This window comes from Heteronotia binoei, chromosome 12 (genome assembly GCF_032191835.1).
Source record: "Heteronotia binoei isolate CCM8104 ecotype False Entrance Well chromosome 12, APGP_CSIRO_Hbin_v1, whole genome shotgun sequence".
In the NCBI taxonomy this organism is placed as follows: Eukaryota; Metazoa; Chordata; class Lepidosauria; order Squamata; family Gekkonidae; genus Heteronotia; species Heteronotia binoei.
The window spans coordinates 51789539-51806525 of record NC_083234.1 but is presented as its reverse complement, the minus strand read 5'-3'; the positions used below and the strand labels follow the sequence as shown (position 1 = coordinate 51806525).

The following is a 16987-nucleotide window of genomic DNA, read 5'->3' as shown; positions in this document are numbered from 1 at the left end:
AGGAAAGCAACAATTTTATCACCCATCATATCCATGGTACTATAACCTTCAGGATGAGCTACAAATGCATTTTACATGTGGTTACTTATGTTCATATGTTCAAGTAACTTGTGGGGTCAGACCAAAAGCTGACTAAACCCAGCCCTTTGTGTGTACAGCCCCTGGGGAAACTCATAAGCAGAAAATGGAGGAATGGGTTTCTTACTTGCTTTACAAAGTTGCCTAAGCTAGTATCTATCACCACATCTAATTAGTAATGGCACAGTATTTTATACAGTGCATAAGAATGTGAGAGAAGCACTGCTGGATCAGACTATGGCTCATCTAGTTCTCCACATGTGTATATTTCCCAATATAGCAGCCCTTGGTTCCCTTATATGGCTGTTATTTCCTGCCCCCATCTAGACTACCAGATCAATTAAAACCATTAGCCAATAAGGATCAGCTAGCCTGCACCCAGTGATCCAAGCCTCCAGGTGATACCTGGGGATCCCTAAATTACATCTCCAGACTACAGAGATCAGTTCCCCTGGAGAAAAGGGATGCTTGAATGGTGGACTCTATGGCATTGCATCCCACTGAGGTCCCTGTCCTCCCCAAGCTTTACCACCAAATCTCCAGGAATTTCCCAACCTCGATCTGGCAACATTCCATCCCTCACCAGTGGCCGGGGGGGGGGGGGACCTGACAACCCTACCTGAACCAGCTCCAGTTCCCCCCCTTAAAGAGTTAGATCGATATTAAACATCAGTCTCATTACATTTTTGGCTCAAGTACTGGCCATCTCATTTGTACATGGTCAGCTTGTCTCAGAATACTCCCCAGTGCTTAAACTTAAATCTTCCCAAGACCACTTTCATGAATACATTGAGAGCCCTGATGTTTACCTGTCTAGCTAGCCTTGCATATAGATCACCCACCATTTCTGAAAATACTACCTTAGAGATCCTGGACTTTAACTTCCTGACTGGCAACCTAAAATTCTCTCCCATCAGCATGCACTTATACTTCCTGACAACCCCCACATACATTATCTACAAACCTACCTAGACAGCAAACCCACAACCTTCACCCCAGGCAGGCAACCTCCAAGACTTATCATGGTTCCCAAGGCTTAAGACTCTCACTATCAACCCCGCCACCAAACAGATATCCTTAGAGAGCTATCAAGTTGGTATCTGAACAACAGATCCCTCCTACCGATAATTTCCCCCTCCATGGCTGAGACCCTCATTCTCCCTGACAGCAGAAGAACTATCACCAGGAAATCTCTTGCAGATCCTTGAAAGTCTAATCTACATACATCTTTTCCTCAGTCAGCTTTTCCAGGTCAGCAATCTCCACATCAAGGATTTTTTTAAAAAGCATTCCAAGAGCCGTAAGCCTACTGCACCAAGCAAACATCCACAAAATGTCAGTTTTGAACTTTCTGCCCATCTGCTTAACTGTGTGGATCCAGAGTGAAAATTCTCTCCCCAATTTATACTTTTACAAATATTCCATCCATTTCTTTATTCTGCTCTCCTCTGTTTTCAAGAACCATGCTTAGTGCCATCCAGGGACACATCTTGATGAGGCTTGAACACACACTGAACAAGCAGCATCCTTTCAAAGGACAGTATGTTCCAACATGCCTGAAAAACTGTAATTTGCCCGACTAGACAAAGGATACAGGATTCTTTGGATTTAAACACTTTCAGCAGCCAAGCTCATTTACTAATAAGATTTCCTGCCACCTAGTGGCCTGATACTATAAATCTTTTTATGTACTAGTTGCCGCTAGAGGGAGATTTGAGATTCCCCCTTCAAGCTAGTTCATAATTTCAAAATCTAATTACACTCCCACATCTAAAGGTTGCAGGAGGGATCCACCCACAAGTATTTTCACAGCAGTGACAAATGGCATTTCTTGCTCCATCTCTGTGCAAGTTGCATTTTACTTCAGAGGCACTCAAAAAGCACAAAAGCAAACAGACAGGTTGATTCTCCCACATGAGAGATAAGGGATACTTAGTGCCAGAATTCAAGAGAAGCACACGAAAAGAAACATTCATCTGTTCAACATCTGTAGCTAGGAAGAAAAAAGGAAGAGTTTAAGAGGCTCAGCAGTCCTTTGCACTCAACAGTACTTACCCAATTCATACTCTGTAATCTAAAACAGCTTCTTAAAGAATTCAGAGTACTTCCTTCTCAGAAGCACTAATAAAGGCTTGCAGGCTTCATTACAAATGCTGTTCCCTTGAGCCTTTATAGGTTTCATATATTAAAGCTTTTTCTTTTCTGATCACTGCAAGATCACATGCCTGAACTTAAGTGCACATATTTTGCCTCCTGACTCAAAGTAGTTTTTAAATATTATACCAAATTTTGAAAATATTATACCAAACTCTGATAAATTTCTGTGCTAGTCACTTCAAAAGAGTGACTGCTATTCTAAAAAAACATCTTTCAGCCTCTCTTAAAATGCTCTCTAATCTGGTTCAGGGAAATCACTAGAAACTTTACCTGTTGAGTTTGCCCTCTTCTTGACTCTATTTTCATATCGTTAATATAATGAAACACGTGTTATCATAACAACTTCCCCCAATATACATGCATTCACTTGGGCAATCTATTCCCTCTTACAAAAATTCACAGTGGGTCAAAAATACCTGCCAGAAAATCAAATATGCTTTCTAGTTGGCTTAGCCTATCTGGATATTTACACTGCCAATGAGAAGTTTTCATGCTGGACAGATTTTCACAAAGCTCCAGCTTTCCCTCACCATTCTTTTAAACATTTCCCTTAATATTCTTTTTAAAAGTTATTTGCAACATCTTCTTCTTGTTTTAACACCAGGAACTCACTAAAGATTTATATTCTGATAATTTTATAACCCTTTATGCTATTTCAGCCCTAACACAAAGACTTTGCTTTGACAGACAGAAAGCACATAGTAATCTGTAGTGTATCGAATCTCTTAACTCTAAGTTTTGCCAGCCATATAATCGGTAATCAATACAGTCAGATTCTCTGCAGGCCTGGTACCTCTTTCAAAAAACCCTTCCAGAAGGAAATTCTAATTTCAACAAACAAGAACACAGCTGTGCAGGAAGCAGCTACCCTTCTTAGAACAACCTGCTGCTTGCCCTAACTTGTATGTAAATAGCTTGCCTCTCCAGAAGGAAGTGTTTCAGTGTTCTCAGAATTCCCAAATAGTCCTGAGAGAAACCAGATAGTATTTGTGAAAGAGGGGAATTTATGCAACTGCACTGTGTTCTTTGCAATTCTGTTTAGTTGTAGAGGTACTTTTCAAGAGGATGAAAAGATAGTTCAAAAACAGCTTTCTTTTTAAAAGCAGAAACCTAATTCCAGAATCATTATAACAGAGTAGTTGGTCAAAAAGATTTAAGATATGTAGGCAAAAGGGAAGGACAGGCAGCACTACTGAAAATCACAGATGCAACTTCAGATTCTTCCACTGCAAAAATCACGAGTACACTGGAGCTTAAAAAGTCATCCAAGTGTGGCAGGAGAGGAACCCTCCTCTTTGGGATTTTTAAAACTTGCTACCAAAAGTTAAGAATAAATTATGAGGACCAAAATTCTCCTGGTGGTTCTGCTAAATTATATGAAGAATCCACCTCTGGCAGCTGTTGTGCAGCTTAACATCTGTTGTGGCCAGGAAGCCTCTGCCAGTGACTGGCTAAGTTGTTCCTTCCTACTAGCTATGGACCACAGGCAAGTCACAGCAGCAGTCTTTGACCTCTGGTCTCCTCTTCTTTATGGTAACCCTTTATGGTAACCCTTTATGGTAACCCTGTAATCCACAAAATTTAGGACATTTATATGAACCCAACCCACTACAAACAGAAATCTGAAAGTAGCTGCAAATTTGATATTCTCTCTCTTTCTCTCCATCTCTCAACTGTCTATCAAGATAGGGACTCCTAGATCCATATGTACACAGGCCACTTAAGCTACTGACGTGTATTTATTTATTTAAGCTACTGACGTGTATTTATTTATTTTGAAGATTATATATGCCCCTGCTGTAATGAAGGGATAGAATCTTTAGTCCATATCCTGTATGACTGCAAGGTGTACAACATTCACCGTGAAATCCTTCCTTTTCCTGCAATCTTGCCTACCACTCTTAAATAAAAAAATGCAACAACTGAAGGATCTCCTGAATTATAGGAACCCTAGGGTTATACTCAAATTAGCTAATTTTGGCTGGCTTGCCACCAGAACTAGAAAGTCACTCATAGCTCTGAAGGGTAACAGCTAGGCATTTTCTTTCTCCCTCTCTCTCAGTTGGTAGTTTTTAAAATGTTTAATCCCATTATAAACTGTATGTATGTTTTATAATTGATTGTAGCAATTTTTCCTCTGTTCTCTCAGCACAATGTATATGGGTTACTGTAACCGGGATTGGCTTTATCTGTATTGTTTTTGCTGGCTTCTGCTGTGAATAAACTTGAACAGTGAACAGTTATTCAAACATCTATACCCTGCTTTTCCTCTTAGCTCAAGGGAGCTTACTCAGAGATTCAAGATGTGTTGAGATTCCAAACAAACATCTGTTCTAGAGACAATATTTTCAGGGAGTGCCCAAGATCTAAAGAACACAAACCTAAATTTTAATTGAAGTTACTCTGACTTTCAAAGAAGTCCCAGTAAGCAGCCAACAGATGGTCATGCAAAAGTTACCTGCTGCCGTTTGGCAGAAAAGGGTCAGCTGCCTGAGGATGCTGCCAGATGGTAGAAACAGTTTCTGCCAGAAAGCAAAATGAAGGAAACTCATCCCTCAAAAGAACAAGCCACTTGGAACTGTAACACACACCTGAAAGCATCTGGAATAATATAGCAAGAATCATTTCAATGCTACATACTCCCTAAAGAAAATGGAAAATTTTCCTTACAAAAGAACAGAGCAGCTCACATTTCTCAGGCCATGTTCATGCAGGAGCCAACTTTTAAAACCTGTGTTCTCTCTTACGGCAGCAGTACATGTGATGTCCAGGGCACACACATAGCCTTCCTCCTAGCCATGCTTTAAATCAAACCCACACATTATTCATAGGAGCCTGAATATCATGCAGTGACAGCACATAAGCTATCCTAAAAACATAACACAGTCCAGCTATCCTTCCAAGTCCTTAGATGCAAAACATACAAGATTTTAAAGTCTACAAAAATTCTGGAAACGGGTCTGCCGTAAAAGAGCAGAACAAAAGTCTGCTGAACTCTGAAGACCAGCTGTTGCCAGCCTAGCTTCTTCCCCTTTGACCTCTTCGCCGGCCTATAAGTGAACAGTGTCAATTGTTTTCTTGTATTATGTACTGTTTACAAGGCCTGAGTGGCATGAAAGGAATTAATAATTTAGCTTGCAGAGCTGATGACCTTTATTGGGGTGCCTCCTCTTTGCTCAGCCAAGAGTGGCTGTGAAGCCACAGGGTTTCTTTAAGAGTTTCCTACTTTACAGCCTAATTGGGTACCATAACATAAATCAATTATTTCTCCTGTTTTAAGTAACAATGCTACCTATTCTTCTTCAGTGCTCCATTTCCAGCTTCCCCTTGGGTCACGCCTGGCCTCGGCCTTTGAGTTTTACAACTGTATAGTAAACATGATGGAGAAGAAAAGTTTGGCCAGCACTGCAGGATTGGGGCTATTTGGAAACACTGCAGGGGAGAAAAAGGTTGCCCTGGTTTGAACTTCTCCTGACCTTTGACTGGCCTTGTCCCTGTTTATGCTAATCTAAGGGGTAGCTAGAGGTCCTCCTAAACAGAAATGAACTTAGCCTGAACCTGTGACAGAGCAGTTGACTTTGAAGGCTCCAGCTGCAGAACACTTTGGTGTTACTAAATATAAGAAGTTGCACTCACTTACGCTTTCCCTAAAGGTTTTGTTTAAATTCCATGTATATACTTGCTAAACCAAACACAACCTAATTCTGTGATCTGGCTAAGGAGGCCATGACAAGCTGCTGATATGGTGTGATACAGCAGCAGCAAGACAGAGATAAACAGGCTGCTTTTAACAAAGAACAAAATATTTAAAATGACAGCACTCCACGTTCAGAGCTAAGAGGAAAAAAGCAGCTCTCTGGATTTCTTTGAAACCAAGGAGAGCGGCATCATTTAAATCATGGCTGTAGAAGTTGACTTTAAAATATGTGTTCCCAAACAACTCTGTGGAACACAGGCAACAGAGTATCTCACAAGGGCCAGGAAGATCCAGGTTCAAATCCCGATGATGCTCATTCTATGTCCTTAGGTCGCCTCTCTCTTAGCCTGATTTATTGGAAGACAGGGCTGCTTGTAAATCACTTTAGCCTCCTTGGAAGAATGGCAGGAATAAAAACATTAAATGAAAATTTAAAAATAAACTGTTGGGTCAGGGAAGGAAAAAATATTGTAATGCTTACCAGAAGGTGGATCATGCTCAGATGATGACTCTCGGCAAAATCCTTTAAAAATAATAAGAGAATAATTAGTAGGTGTTTTTAAATGGACACTGCCCTGACAAGCTGTCATGTCAAGTCACAGCTTACCTCTGCTATATAATCACATTACACTTCAGGATTTTGTTTGCAGTAGTACTATAGTTAAGCTCACCCCACATGATCATCTCTTCCTGCCTTTCCCCTCATTTCGGCCAAGCAGGGCATCCTAGCACTACAGCCTCCTTTACCCTGCCCTCAATCTCTCTAGGGAGATACCTGCAATCTTCCATTTCTTATACTGAATTATGCCTGTGGCATTATTAAACACTATTTTAGGTTGAAATGCTGAATTGCTAAACAATGCTAGTGACAGAGATATCACTCTGCAAAAACGGGGGGGGGGGGGGGGGGGAGAGAAAAAGAAAGAAGAAAAAAGGCAAATATGTGGCGGGGGGGGGGGGGGGAGGCATGAGGAAAAGGACCTTAAGTACATAACAGGAAAATAGTGTTGCACTTACCTGTAACTGATGTTCATTGAGTTGTCAATGTGCAGTCATATATGGGTACTGCGCAGGTGCAGGCAAGCCGCCAGAAGCAACAGAGTGGAATGAGCCCCTCCCACCTGGAGCTGTTGGAACCATTTCCCGCCTAATAATCATGTGCTCCAGGGAGAGGATCTGAACACTCCCTCAGTTTTCCTGACCTGCAACTATGAGCTTAGAATGTAATACATTTTTATTTTATTCTTTCTTCTTTTTTGCTCACAACAGGTTGGGAGGGAGGGATGTGTGCCTGCACAGTGACAACTTGATGAACAACAGTTACAGGTAAGTGCAACACTGTTTTCATCATCATTGTCCTGTGCAGTTCTACATGGGAGACTTACCAAGCTGACTTGCTAGGTAGTGGGGTGACAAATATTACTGGAAAAAAGAGTGCAGAATTGCTGTCCACTCTGAAGTCTCCCTCCTTATGTTAATGCACAGTAATGTCTGATGAATGTGTCTGCCACTGACCAGGTGGGCCACTCTACAAATGTCCAGAAAGAGAATGCCTCACCTCAAAGCTGCAGACTGAGATCTTATTGAATGTGCTGTAATATTCAATGGGCATTGTATGGATGCCAATTTATACATCTATCTATCTCAAGATGTTTGAGCTGATGGCGCCTTTCCCTTACATTGGTCCACAAAACAAAGAAACAATTGTGAAGTCTTCCTAATGTTACTCATTCTCTTTAAATAAAACAGTAGTGAATGTTTAACATCCAAATTGTGAAGCTTTTTTTTTGCCACAGATGATGGGTGTGGGGAAAAAGCAGGGAGTGATTTGTCCTGGTTTAGATGAAATTTCAACACTACTTCAGGTAAGAATTTCACACTAGGTCTGAATACTACTCTGCGCTCATGAAATTTGATGAACAGGTAGTCAGTTCTAAAAGTTATTTCTCCCACTCTCCTTGTATAAATAATCACTACCAAAAAGGCAGTTTTTAAAGAGAGATTCTCCTGGGAACACATGGCTAATGGTTCAAGAGGGGGGTGCATCAACACTAATGTTAATGACCACTGAGGAAAATGGAAGTTATAGGTGGATATAAATTATTAAGTCCTTCGAGGAATCTCTTTGTCATACCATGGGGGGAAGGGGGCTTTCCATTAATTGGGATCTGAAATGCAGAAATTGCTACCAAATGTACCTTCACAGAGTAGTTGAACAGACCTGCCTGCTTCAATCATAAGGTATTCTAAGATTATTGATAACAGACAGGTTGGTTTCTGGTGTTACCCTTTCAGCTTCTATTTAAAAACTGTTCCTCTTAAACTGATAAGAAGCCCTACTAGAGGGTTTTCTAGAGTTCAGCAAAATATTAATCACTGTGTATGAGAATCCTTGCAGTCTGCTGTTAGTAATCACACCATCAAGTGGGTCTTATCTACTACTGTAAGGAAGTTGTGTACCTGAGGAAGGTGAATAAATCTGCCCTCTGACCTCTTTAGTAGCACCTGGAGCCATAGTTGTCTTGGCTAGAATGGAGTAATCAGTATACAATGAGAGTTTTCTGCAACTGGTTTTGGCAACCACTCTACCTATCAGAGACAGAGGAGGAAACACATAGAGGAGTGCTCGACTCCACTTCAGCTAAAAGCATATCCAAGGGAGCATGGGTCTGTACTTGCCCTGGCACAAAACTGGGGGGGGGGGGGGGGCTTGTACTGTGACATGTGAACAAGTTGATAATCAGGAATCCCCATTCTACAAAAATGGGGTATATGTGCCTGTGAGGAATGGGCCATTCACGACTGTACTCTTCCAATCTGCTGAATCTATCTGCTGTTACGTTTTTCACACCTGCAATGTGTACAGCTTAAAGAAAAATGTGGTTTGCATTGGCCCATTTCCAGATGGCTGTCGTTTTCTGACACAAAGGGAAAGAAGAAGTCTTCCACCATCCAATTAAAAATTGTCATAAATCAGGCTAGCTACCATCACCTGCTAAAATGTTACAGATGTTAGACTAGTGCATTTTAGTGCCAACTTGTTTTTAATTGCTTAATTAATTATTTTATATTACTGGTTTTCATTATGTTGTGAGCCACCCTGAGCCCATTCATGGGGTAGGGTAGGATACAAATTTAATAAATAATAAATTATTGTTTGCCAAGATAATACATTGCAGTGGTATTGTCAGTTTGGATAAGAACCACCTTCCTGTGTGGTAAATCTGAAAAACAGTTAAGGACATTACAAATTGTTCTCATGTCTAGAAGGTTAATATGTAGCCCCATTTCTGCTTCAGACCACGTACCACTAACATGCCTCCCCTTGCAATGGACACTCCAACTGGAAAGTGAAGCATCAGTGGTAACTGTGATTTGTGGGGAATGTGTTCCTATGGGCATTCCTACCATCAGGTTGGTGTTGAATGTTCACCACACTAAAAATGCTGCTCAGGATAGAGAGACAGTGGTTTTGAGAGTGACACACAGGATTCAACACCCTTATAAACTAATTTTTCAGTGACACATTCTTAGGTAAGCAAATGGGACCACCAAAGCCATTAAGCCTAATAGCTTCTGGATAGTGACCACCCCTTTGGAAGCAGTCAGCCTTAAAACAGTTAACCATATGTTTAATAAGAACTCTACTGGTAAGAACATTCTACCAGCTCTAGAATATAATGTTTCTTCAATGAACAGCATCTGTTGCTGGAGGCATAAACAGGACATCTTCCAATTAATATGGAGGCCCAACTCCTGGCAGGTTTGAACTGCAAGTGAAAGTTTAGTCTGAAGTTCCCTCTTAGAGGGAGCAGTAAAGAGCCAGTCATCAAGATGGGGAAACACTGAACATCCTCTTGATCTCAAATGTGCCACCACTACTGCCATATATGTAGTTAATGAGGGGCTGTTCCTATATTTATAAGGGGTAACTTGTACTAAGGATCGTAAGTATTTCCATAGCTTACATTAATGTGAATGTGAAAATAAGCATCCTGAAGATCCAATACTGCTTACCAATCTCCTGGATTCAGCAATTATGAGACTGCCATCGAGGAAATTAACGTACATTAAGGAAACAACTGAGACTTCAGAAATCCAAAATTGACATAAACCATCATCCTTTTTATTGATTATAAATAACCTTGAGTAAAAACCGCATGGTGACTCATTGGGGTTGAGATTTTGATTGCCCCTTTGTGTAATAAAACATTAAACTCAGTAACAGTGAAACTCAGGAAAATTGTTGTCAATATCCTGTGCTAGGGGCTGTAAGGGGGGGAGAAACTCTCAAAACTCTAAACAATAACCATCTCTAACAATGCACAGCATCCAAGTATTGGATGTGATCTCTTGCCATTTTGGCAAGAATCTGGATAAACCTTCCTGAAATGAAGGCAGATTGCCTTCAAGTGCAGGCCTATAGCTACGAAGGGCCTGTGGGGGAACAGCCCCCTGACTGCTAGGCAGGGCCCCCTGACTTGGGGCCCCTAACCAGTCACCATTGCCTCGCCTGCATCCTTCTCCATTCTGCCGTCGTCATACACCGTTGCTTCTGCTTGCTTAGGGGCCGGAAGAATTCTCTGACCCCTCAGCAAGCAGAAACAATGGGGCACTTTCGGAGCCCAGGAACGTAAACTCCCTGTTGTTTCTGCTTGCTTAGGGGCTGGAAGAAATCTCTGACCCCTCAGCAAGCAGAAACAACTGAGCACTTTCAGCACCCAGGACTGAAAGTTAAGCTCCCTGCCAGTTCTGCTTGCTTAGGGGCTGGAAGAAACAACGGAGCACTTTCAGTGCCCAGGACTGAAAGTTAATCTCAAAATTGCTTCTGCTTGCTAGGGCCTGGAAGAAATCTCTGACCCCCCAGCAAGCAGAAACAACGGGGCACTTTCAGCGCCCAGGACTGAAAGTTAAGCTTCACGTTGGGCTGACGTTGGGTTAGAGGTCGCTTGCAAGAAGAGGCCAATCTGGCCTCAAGTGGGGCGGCGGGGGTAGGGGGCAGATGGCTCCATTGCAGACAGGGCAGGGTAGGCTGGCGCACACAAGTGGAGGTCCTGGCTGCAGGCCGGGGCTGGGGATCAGTGGAGAGGTGATGTTCACCTGCAGGGGTTTTCTGGCCTGGTCTCATTGGCCACCCGAGTGAGGGTGGGAGCTGTGCTTGGGCAGCCTCGGCTCGCCCTCCGACAGGAAGAAATCCGAATTGGAGGTCTTGTAACCCCAGAAGTCAATTGTGACTTGGTGGAGCCTTCCACCCCCCTCCCTTGTCCCGCCGGGCTTGCCTAGCTGGATCATGCTACAGGTAAGGGCAGGAGACTGTGTGGCATGTATCTAAACCTCTGAGTGGCTCCTCACCAGAGCTGCTGGAAGAGGAGTGGAAAGGGATCACTTTGGGGCAGCTGTGGGAAGGGGGGGGAGGCTGTATGGCAGCGAGCTGGCAGCTTTCCTCCTCAGCGGTCGTAGGAGAGAAGGCCATGGAGGTTGGGGCCACTATGTGCCCCCTGAAAAAATCAGGGCCCCCCAATTCTTCAAATCCTGGTTATGGGGCTGTTCAAGTGCAAGTCAGAAAATGGGCTTAGAAGTTTGACAATGATGTATGGATGTTTGATGCTGCAACTGACTAACTTTAGCCCTCAATGTGGATCTATGTTGGTTGGCCTGACGTGGCTGAGGAAAAGACCTGTGTTGCAGATATTGGTAGCATTGATGATAGGGGCACTGTTTTCCCTGGTACAGCATTTGGTATCTTGCTTGATACTACTATTTAAATGGAGGCAGCTGTGGAGACATTATTTCAAATGTTTTTGGCAGGATACTAATTTATCTTAATTTGTTGAAGGGATTTGTCAGTTTTCACTGAGAACAACAATGTGCCTTCAAAGGGCAAGTCTTCAACTTGGCTGCAGGTCTCAAGGAGGAATGCTGTGGACCTCAGCCAGGCATGTTTCCTCAATGTAATAGCTGATGCCATCTTGTGGAAGCATCTATTGCATGTTTACTAGTATTTAATTGCTGTTTTGACAGCTGTAGTGCTTCTGTCTGGATGACTTTTGCAAATTATCTCTGGTTCTCTCCCATAAAAACAACTCATAAGCCACCATGATGGCTTGATAGTTGGAGGTTCTCAAATTTAATCAAGATGATAAATAGGTTCAGAATGTCTATCTTCCTGTCTTCCTAGTCCACAGGGGCAGAATGGACACCTGTCCTATACTTGGCCTGCATCTCTTCTGCAATTAGAGATGACAGAGCAGGGTTTGTAAATAGAAACAGACAAGTGTCCTGTTGTATTCTGTACATATTTTCAACTCCTCTAGATGTTGCAGGGATGGAAGATGGTTTGTTTCAGATCCCTTTTAACACATCTAATATACCTTCCAACAGTGGGAAGGCTACTGCACCACGAGGCATCAGGATACAGTCTGCCTAAGATCTTAGCTTTAGGTTTTGCTTCTGTTGATGATACCTGAATTTCTAGAGACTGTGCCACATAAATCATCTGTTTGGCATAGAGCCTTAAATCCTCTGTAGGTGAGACCTGGTAACAGTCATTTACTATGCCATCAGGAGATGGTTCCAATACCAAGCTGGAACTGATTACAGATCTATAGTCTTCCTCATCTTTGGCACTATATATCATTGGTACCAACGGTGAGGACCAGCCTATAGGAGTTTGTGGTAGTTCCATTCTGTGGGGCCATCAGTTCCGCACCAGGTTCCAAAAATACAGAACATTCCACTTGGCATTGTGGCTGGGTACATCATGGGTGCTGTTCCCATGGGTCGCATTACTCCTCAGGGCTGTTGCCAGCAGGGGGAAGCAGCAGATAGCACCCCCTTTCACATCAGGGGTTGGTCCCTACAAACACACATACACACCCATGAAGAAGAAGAGTGGCATGCTCCCACACCAGGTCAGGGATTCAACCTTTTGCAGCAGGGGAGGCTTCTGACTCAGAGAAGGAGAGGTGCATCTTTAGGAGCATCACTTTCAGGTGGCTGATGCCTCCATCTCTCTCTCCCCAAGCTTAAAGTGGACTCAATCTTAAGGCAGACAGCCTTCCAGTCCTGTTTTGTTGGCTTTTAAAGTGAATCCTTTTCTTTCCAAGGATGGTATTTCCTTTTTGGATGGTCCTCTTTCTCTCCCTCTCTCTCCCTCCCCAGTTGCCTTAACTTAATTAATGGAGCTAATTTCATTAGCCCTATTAATTAAATTAGCGCACACACCCAGTGCCCCACCTAGCTACAGGCCTGTTACTCCCACTGAGAAAATGGGCCAGGGATACTCCAGTATTTGTGCAGATGGAAGGTTGCAATCCATCAGGGAATGCAGTGGCGACAGGTATGGACATATGAAGCTGCCTTATACTGAATCTGACCCTCGGTCCATCAAAATCAGTATTGTCTACTCAGACTGGCAGCGGCTCTCCAGGGTCTCAAACTGAGGTTTTTCACACCTATTTGCCTGGACCCTTTTTTGGAAATGCCAGGGATTGAACCTGGGACCTTCTGCTTACCAAGCAGATGCTCTACCACTGAGCCACCGTCCCTCCCCTCTAAACAAGGGAAACAACATGGACTCCATCTCGAGTCCATGGAGCCTCTTGTAGTGTTGGTTTTGTCTCTTGTACTGTTGGTTTATGAAAAAAAGACATCTTCCCAAAGTAACTTAGTTGAAGAACTAATGATAAGCTAACTAACACATTCCTCTCAAGTGGCAGCAAAGGAAGAACTGAGGGAGTGTGCAGAATTTAAGCATGCCTTAAATAATCAGGATTTTCAAGGGAGGTTGATGCTGTCATCAGTGGCATCACAGCACACATACTCCTTTTTAGTTTTTGCACATGCTTCTATCAAGATATCAATATCATGGCTGCTTTAAAAAAAAGCACTAAAATATCAATATACCATTATAATTATAGTTTAAGCAGGTTCTCTAAATTGCCAGCTTTCACAGACTTGCTTTTTTAATTGAAAGCTGAGCATCCAGAGAACCCTCTTAAACTAGCATTACAACAGTATATCAATATATGATATTTTGTGCCTTTAAAAAATAAAATAAAACCAAACCACTTGTTTTCAGGGTGGGGGAGGAGAGGACTGCTTTGCTGATGATGACAGTCCAGTCATTGAACAGTGTGCTGGAGGTGGGTGGAAGTAGGTGAAACAAAGAAAAAACCAACAGAAAGGTTACGGATAAGGAAAAAGGCAACTCAGCTTCCAGAAAATGACTGGAGTAAAAGCAGTCTCAAAAGAAAAAAAAGGGGGGAGAGGAGAGAAATCAAAGCAAAAACTAAAGGCACAAAAATGCATGCGGAAATCAGGAGATAAACTGAATATGAGACTAGAACTGGTGGGGAAAAAACACGGAGAAATGCTCCCTCAGATCTTTATGCAAACTCTCAAAAGAAGTCTAATATGGCTATTGCAAAATTAAGCGTTTCGGTGATGCTTGATAGCTATTGGAAAACTTGGCATGTGTGACTCAGAAACTCTAAGGCAGAGGGCGGCACTGCCACAGGAGGCAACACACAAATCAACCCCTGTAAAAGATTTAAGTTTTGAATCTCAAGCAGTCACCCATAGAATATCCCCAGGGCAAAAGTAGCTCTACAAAACTCACAGGAAGTTGTTCTGTCAAAGAATAAGCCAACAAACTGAAAACAGTAACATCTGACTTGGCCAAAAATTAATCCCACCCAATTACAACGTAAACCATTGAATGATTCGTGAATCCACATTTCTCCCACCATGGATCAACTTTAACTAGCAGTGGGAAAGGAATGCCACCTCTCCAGCCAAGTAGATCAACATACTCAACTTTTGATTCTCAGGTTGCCCTAGGTCAGGCATTCACTTCACCTGCAAAGCAGCAACAATACTCATAACAAAGTTTCATGTGTCTCTGCATCCTGAATGCATGGCTCCAGTGGGGTGAAGGCTAAGATTTAAGAACATACTATATTTATTTCTAGACTGAACACATCCATGTTTGATGTGTCATTCAAGGTAACGAGTCCAAGAGTTACAGTCCAAAGGGTTCAGTACATGTTACTGTAACCTCACTTGTAAGGGACCAGGGTGGAAACCACTCTGGTTAAGTACAAAAAAACCATACTTACAGTAGTTTTATCTGCCCTTCCTCCAAGAATCTCAGGGGGGTATATATAGGGTTCCCCCCATTTTATCCTTACTATCATTCTGTAAAATAGGTCAATAGGGACTGACCCAAGATCAACGGTCTGAATCTATGCTTCTCCAGTAACCCTTTGAACACTATCTACACCACCTCGCTATAATATGGTACTGAGCACAGAATTCAGTTCCCAGTGAAGTTCACCTTTCATTTTAAAAAGCATAGTCCTTGAATGAGACAAACAAAATTATCAGGTCCAACCTGATGCCTGCCAAGTGCATACACAAGCAGCATTAGATTCCAAGATTTTTTTTTTGGGGAAGGGGGGGAGGGTTGGAACAACTGGGTAAGAGGCTTCAGTGTTTGCAGAGCTCCTTGCCCCTCCCCAGTTTATCACAAGAGCAATTGTGTAAAACAGTCAATGTTGCAGAACTATGCTTAGCTTGTACAGTTTGTGGAAAGCCCACTTTGGGACGCTATTTGGCCTCAACTGGTCACAAACAGTTACACCTTACTAGAGCCGGATCATGGTGAGAGATGTGCCATGCAGTGCCAGACAATGAAATCACCACCGCAGTCAGAGACTGTTGCTCTTCTCTCCCCACTGCAAATTCAGAGTGAGGCATGAGGACTTTATTAAACCTCATGCCATCTTCATGGAGCCAGATTAAATTGTTACAGGGCATCATAACTTCGTTTTATGCACTGTATGATTCCAGACTAGCTGGGATTAGACTGTAAAGAACAAAGAAGCCCTAAAATGGCAACAAAGCAGCAGCAGCATGAGGGGGCTACACATATGCAAGACTACCTGAACAGACAGGCTGAGAAACATTTTATGTTTTGCAAAAGCATGCTTTTGACCTTGAGAGCTGCTAAATAAACAGATGCAAGGAACCACTAGATCTGGCACATTAAACATACAGGGTAAAGCAGTCCTAATTCAAGGTAGGGAAGAACCCCAGGAGTCTCAACCTCCTAGGTGCTTAGAAGTGACTAGTCTCTGCTCTGGGGACAAGACTGCTTTCTAGGAATTTGATGCATTTTCTCAACTTCTGTTGCCCTTTATCAGCACAACATACAATCCTGGGGAGGAGGAGGAGAAAACTGCAGATTTATACCCCACCCTTCTCTCTGAATCAGAGACTCAAGGCGGCTTACAATCTCCTATATCTTCTCCCTTCACAACAGACACCCTGTGAGGTGGGTGGGGTTGTGAGGGCTCTCACAGCTGCCCTTTCAAGGACAACTCCTGCTATAGCTATGGCTAACCCAAGGCCATTCCAGAAGGTGCAAGTGGAGGAGAGGGCTGATTTTACAAGGCACCAGCTGATGAAAAATCTAAGAGGAAAGTCACTTGTCCAGCAGAAAACATGTGGATGAAGAGAAAAGGAGTTTCTCAGTCACTTCATGGCAAGGAAGCCTGGAAAAAAGTATTCCGTGTAAGGGATATTGGACAAACACACAAAAGCAATCCACATGCATGCGCAGGCATGTGTGCATACACTCACACACCCTGACTAAGAATAAGCTTCATGCTTTTGATTAAGCAGGCTCTATCCTGTGAAAGCTTCTGTTTTCATGGATGTGCACACCTTTAACATTGCATGACTCCTTTTTTTTCCTTTGCTGCAGCATACACAGTAACTATACTGAACTTTACTTACCACAGAGAACACAGTCTTAAATATGCAATTAGAACAGGCACACAATGATTGCTATAAAGCTGCATCAACAATGCTTTTCATACCACCAATGCTACCTATAGTCTTTACACAGAACATGTGGAAGTAACCTTATGAATACAACATGCAAAAAATTGAAATTCGTTATTTTCACAAATTTCCTTGGGATGACATTCTAATCAGAAATCACAAACAAGTTCATATTCCAGAAAAAAAGCTATGTTCATGGCTGAAACA

General features: G+C 42.6%; 1 protein-coding gene across 3 annotated transcripts in view; it reads right to left on the bottom strand.

Moving 5' to 3' along the window:
* NR6A1 (nuclear receptor subfamily 6 group A member 1) overlaps positions 1-16987 on the bottom strand; it is a 145367-nt gene that overhangs the window by 99469 nt on the left and 28911 nt on the right. For 2 of the 3 annotated variants that reach the window (XM_060250504.1, XM_060250506.1), the window contains exon 2: positions 6416-6455. In XM_060250504.1, coding sequence (XP_060106487.1) covers positions 6416-6455 — 40 coding nt within the window. Of the gene's footprint in view, positions 1-6413; positions 6456-16987 lie in introns of all 3 variants that reach the window. The other variant, XM_060250507.1, reaches the window with a different exon arrangement.